Below are 3,926 nucleotides of genomic sequence, written 5' to 3'. Positions count from 1 at the left end.
GTTTCCATCATCCGCGTGTCCTACGAAGGCACTAGGAGCAAGAGAAGTAGACGTGAAATACTCTCACGCTCTCGGCCTTCCATCGCCAACAGTAACGAAGCGAACGGTCTCCGTGCACCCCCGTCTGCCGGCTCCATATCTGAGTGAGCTTTTCATTAGCCAGTGTATACACTGCACCCTCCGCTGGAGATCGAAGGGCCGCGCCGAGAACCCACCTCGTCGAGACATCTACAAAAAATAATCAGCTTATATAAAACATATAAAAGTCAATAATCAGCTTATGTAAAACATATAATACACTACTTATAATATTATTTTTGCAAATTGAATAAAACGGGTTTTATGGTTTACTTTAGTTTGCCTTTTGTAAGCAATTTTGTTTTTGGTGTACAATAAAGAGTTTAAATTAAAAAATAAAACGGGTTTTATTCCTAGGCGCTATTTTGGAAAAATTAAAATTGGCGGACGAGTATGTCGGGTGAAATATTTAAACCTCGTTGTAAAAGTGTGCGATGTTAAAGGTAAAAAAAAATTGTTGGTTATTATTAAATTAATTACTATGGCAATCAGGGTAAATTAATTAGTCAGTATGAATATTCTTATATTCATACTGTCGAATTATATATACTTATATAATACTTATTTAATTTAGTAGATTTTTTATTTTATTTAATTACTTTACATATTGTACACAGAGCAACTACAGATATGTAAAAACTTCACAAATTATTCAGATGTTTATAGGTTATAGTTATAAAGTAGATATTATACATCGCAAATACCAACTTATGTGAAATTGTACAACAATCCGATTGTTCATTGAATACTGAACTAGCATAAACTGTGTTATTGTAATTATATAAACCGCATACGTACATAGGTACTGAGAGATTAAATAAAACTCTCCAGGACTTCGTAAAAACTTGTTAATTCGGTTTCAGAAAACAGTCAAGATTTTTTTATCTAAGCAATGTACTCGTAGAATTCAAGGACTTTAAACTCAAACATAGTATAAAAATAAGTGGAAATATAATTAAAGCATCATAATAATCCAGTCGTTGCACACGGTGAGTAATATTATATTTCTAAAATTCTCGCAGTAGTTAGTTTTATTAGTAGCTTTACAACAGACTATATATTTATTATTTTTGGACAATCCTATTCATAGTCTCAGTCAAATTAGAAATAATAATAATAAGATAATTTAGTTTTCCATATTTTACGTTTAACGTTTAGATATAAGTAATCATGCCAATGCTTTCCCAGACTTACCCCGCGTTTTTATCACATAATCATGATCATCATATCCCTAACAATCCAGTGCTAGATTAAAAGCCCCCTTCTTTTCTTGTGCTCATAATCACCACGCTGGGCAGACGGTTTGGTGATCGCATAGATGGGTGCTGGATTACGCTCAATGAACAGCGTCCTCTGTGCGACTACCATATAAAAATATATATTTTTAGTAATAATTGGTAGCCCAGGCAGATTGCGTATATTGGCAATGATTTTCCCTACCTATATAGTTAGTGGAAAATCATTGCCAATATACGCAACACTTCGCAGGGCGTGCGAGGAAAATGTCTTCAGACGGGTGTTAAGCCTCATTTGCCTGTTATTACACCGTTAACGCCCTTCAGATCGGAACACAGTATTTCAACTATTCTGCTTGTTGGCAGAAACAAGGCTGGCGATAGTACGAGTAGGTACTTCCCCAGGTGAGATCTGCCACAGAATGCTGCCTGCAACCATATTATATTCCCTTAAAATAGAAAGAAAAATAGAGTCTTTATTGCTCATACAAATAGAACTATATGTTAACAAAAAGAACGATAATATTGAATTCGCAAAGGCGGCCTTATCGCTTGAAGCGATCTCCTTCAAACAATCTTTGAAGGAATATGTTACAAGAAACGGGATAGTGCAATAGGCAAATTTGAAAATTCATTACATAAAATATACATATACTACCTCGCACTTAGTTACTTCGTACGACACTCGCTCGAAGACAAGGGGTGGTGGTGACAACTGTATTCAGTTCAGTCTTCATCACACGGTACAAAGGCCTTTTATAAAGGTTTTTCACAAATCTGCTTGGAAACCGTTTGTTTTCCAGAGATAAAAAGTAGCCCTTGTAACTCTAAAACTTTTCAACTAACTCTATTTTATTTTTGATCAAGTGCAAGTTAACTACTATCTCAATAATCAAATTGTTTGGTTACATTTTTAGGGCGTTAAGGCGAGGACAAACAAAGAAGCTTTCGTATTTTTAATATTATTAATGGATAATAAATAAGTTAAGTTTCGGCTACACTTTCGGAACCAGTTTCACAGTACGCACCTATAACTTTTTTAGGTTTTTTGTGTCTTTATTTAAAATTTGTTTTGCTTCAACGTTATTGGAAAACATCGTGAGGAAACCTGCATGCTTGTGAGTTCTCCAGGCGTGTGGAGTCCACAAATCCGTACTGGATAAGCGTGGTGGACTATGGCACAATCGGATGATATGATGATTATTTTCATTTTCCAGTCAACTCCGGTCATCATGAAATACCTGGTAATCCTCGCACTGTTTGCCTTCGTGGCTGCGCGCCCCAGCGATGACTACAGTCGCTACGAGATCTTCGAAGTGGACGATATCGTTGGCAACGTACGTTTATTGGGTGGCTATACGAAATGCTTCGAAGGTTTGGGCAAGTGCACTCCTGAGGCCGCACACTTTAAAAGTGAGTAATCACGTCACTATAATAACGTCTATCATGGCACAGGCTTTATTTATTCGCTAGCTGGGTCGTGGATGTATGCGAAAGCATTCCTGTAGCCCAGCCATCCTAGGACTGGTTTGTATAACGTGGCCCGTGGGGTTTTAGTCTGTACGAGTCCATAAAACCACCGTGCATCCCCGTTGCGTGGTGGCATCCTTGAGGATTTCCGCACGCAAAAAGTTAAGGCCTGCTCTCTTATAGTTAAGGTTTTAGAGCATATAATCCATTTAACATGCTACGAAGCGCAGGGCTTGAAATTGCCATTTTTTTTAACTTCGGGCGGATTACTTTCTGAGATTGAGTAGCACACCTTATTTCAACCGCTGCATACTATTCATCATAAACACTAAAATGATCAACACTTTTCTGGCCCACTACAGATGACGGGTTAAAGCCAGTGATATTAATTGCTTAAATAAAAACGCACATTACTCCATAAAGTTAACTATGTACAGGTACATGACGCTTAACACTTACGCCTTGTTTGATGGACTGTCGCAGGATGTGTTCCTTACATGCCCTGCTTAGAGTTGCCCCGTTTTCAGGGGATGGTTTCCTCTTACCATTAGGTGGACCATCTGCTCGGTCCGTCAATTAATAAGTTATAAAAAAAAGTTAGAAGTGCGTGCTGGGTTTCGAACCCGGTCCCCTCAAAAGAGAGGTCGGAGCTCAAACCACTAGGCTATCACCACTCTGAATCTTACTTACTCTGCACTTAAAAAAAAAATAATCTTTTATTCACAGAATTGATTCCGGAGGCTATGCAATCCAGTTGTAATAAATGTTCAGAACATCAGAGAACCCTCATTGCCCGCGTGATCCAAGCAATCGTCGAGAAACTGCCCGAAGACTGGAAGAAGTTGAATCAGATCCACGACCCCGAAGGCAAATACAGCGAAGATATCATAAAGTTTGTAGACGAATACGCCAAAAAGGAGCAATGAACAAATGAGTTTAAATCTATTGAAATCTTGTAATACATAGAGTTAGATGTAATAAAATATTATTTAGATAGAAGCAGGCTTTATTTTGCTTTATACCATAAAATGCTATGAAAATTAAGCTTACACCCACAGAATTAAGAACATACAGAAACCGTGTACACGACTAATATTGATGCATCAAAAACCACTCCATTTTAGAATGGATTTCTAACTCGAG

General features: G+C 37.5%; 1 protein-coding gene across 1 annotated transcript; it reads left to right on the top strand.

Annotated features, from left to right (window-relative positions):
• The first annotated feature begins 2,545 nt into the window (after nt 1-2,545).
• Nucleotides 2,546-3,709, top strand: LOC120633420 (ejaculatory bulb-specific protein 3-like). Its single transcript, XM_039903628.1, has 2 exons — nt 2,546-2,726; nt 3,510-3,709. Exons 1-2 carry the CDS (start codon nt 2,546-2,548, stop codon nt 3,707-3,709), a joined length of 381 nt encoding a protein of 126 aa, XP_039759562.1.
• Nucleotides 3,710-3,926: the final 217 nt, after the last annotated feature.

The sequence above is a fragment of the Pararge aegeria genome, chromosome 21, assembly GCF_905163445.1.
Source record: "Pararge aegeria chromosome 21, ilParAegt1.1, whole genome shotgun sequence".
Classification (NCBI taxonomy): Eukaryota; Metazoa; Arthropoda; class Insecta; order Lepidoptera; family Nymphalidae; genus Pararge; species Pararge aegeria.
This window is presented reverse-complemented; position numbering and strand designations above follow the sequence as displayed.

Bases quoted from the DNA above. Each gene is read 5' to 3' on its own strand.
- LOC120633420 (XM_039903628.1), top strand. From the start codon at position 2,546: ATGAAATACCTGGTAATCCTCGCACTGTTTGCCTTCGTGGCTGCGCGC. The intron at 2,727-3,509 runs GTGAGTAATCAC...TTTTATTCACAG, and splicing joins TGAGGCCGCACACTTTAAAA to AATTGATTCCGGAGGCTATG.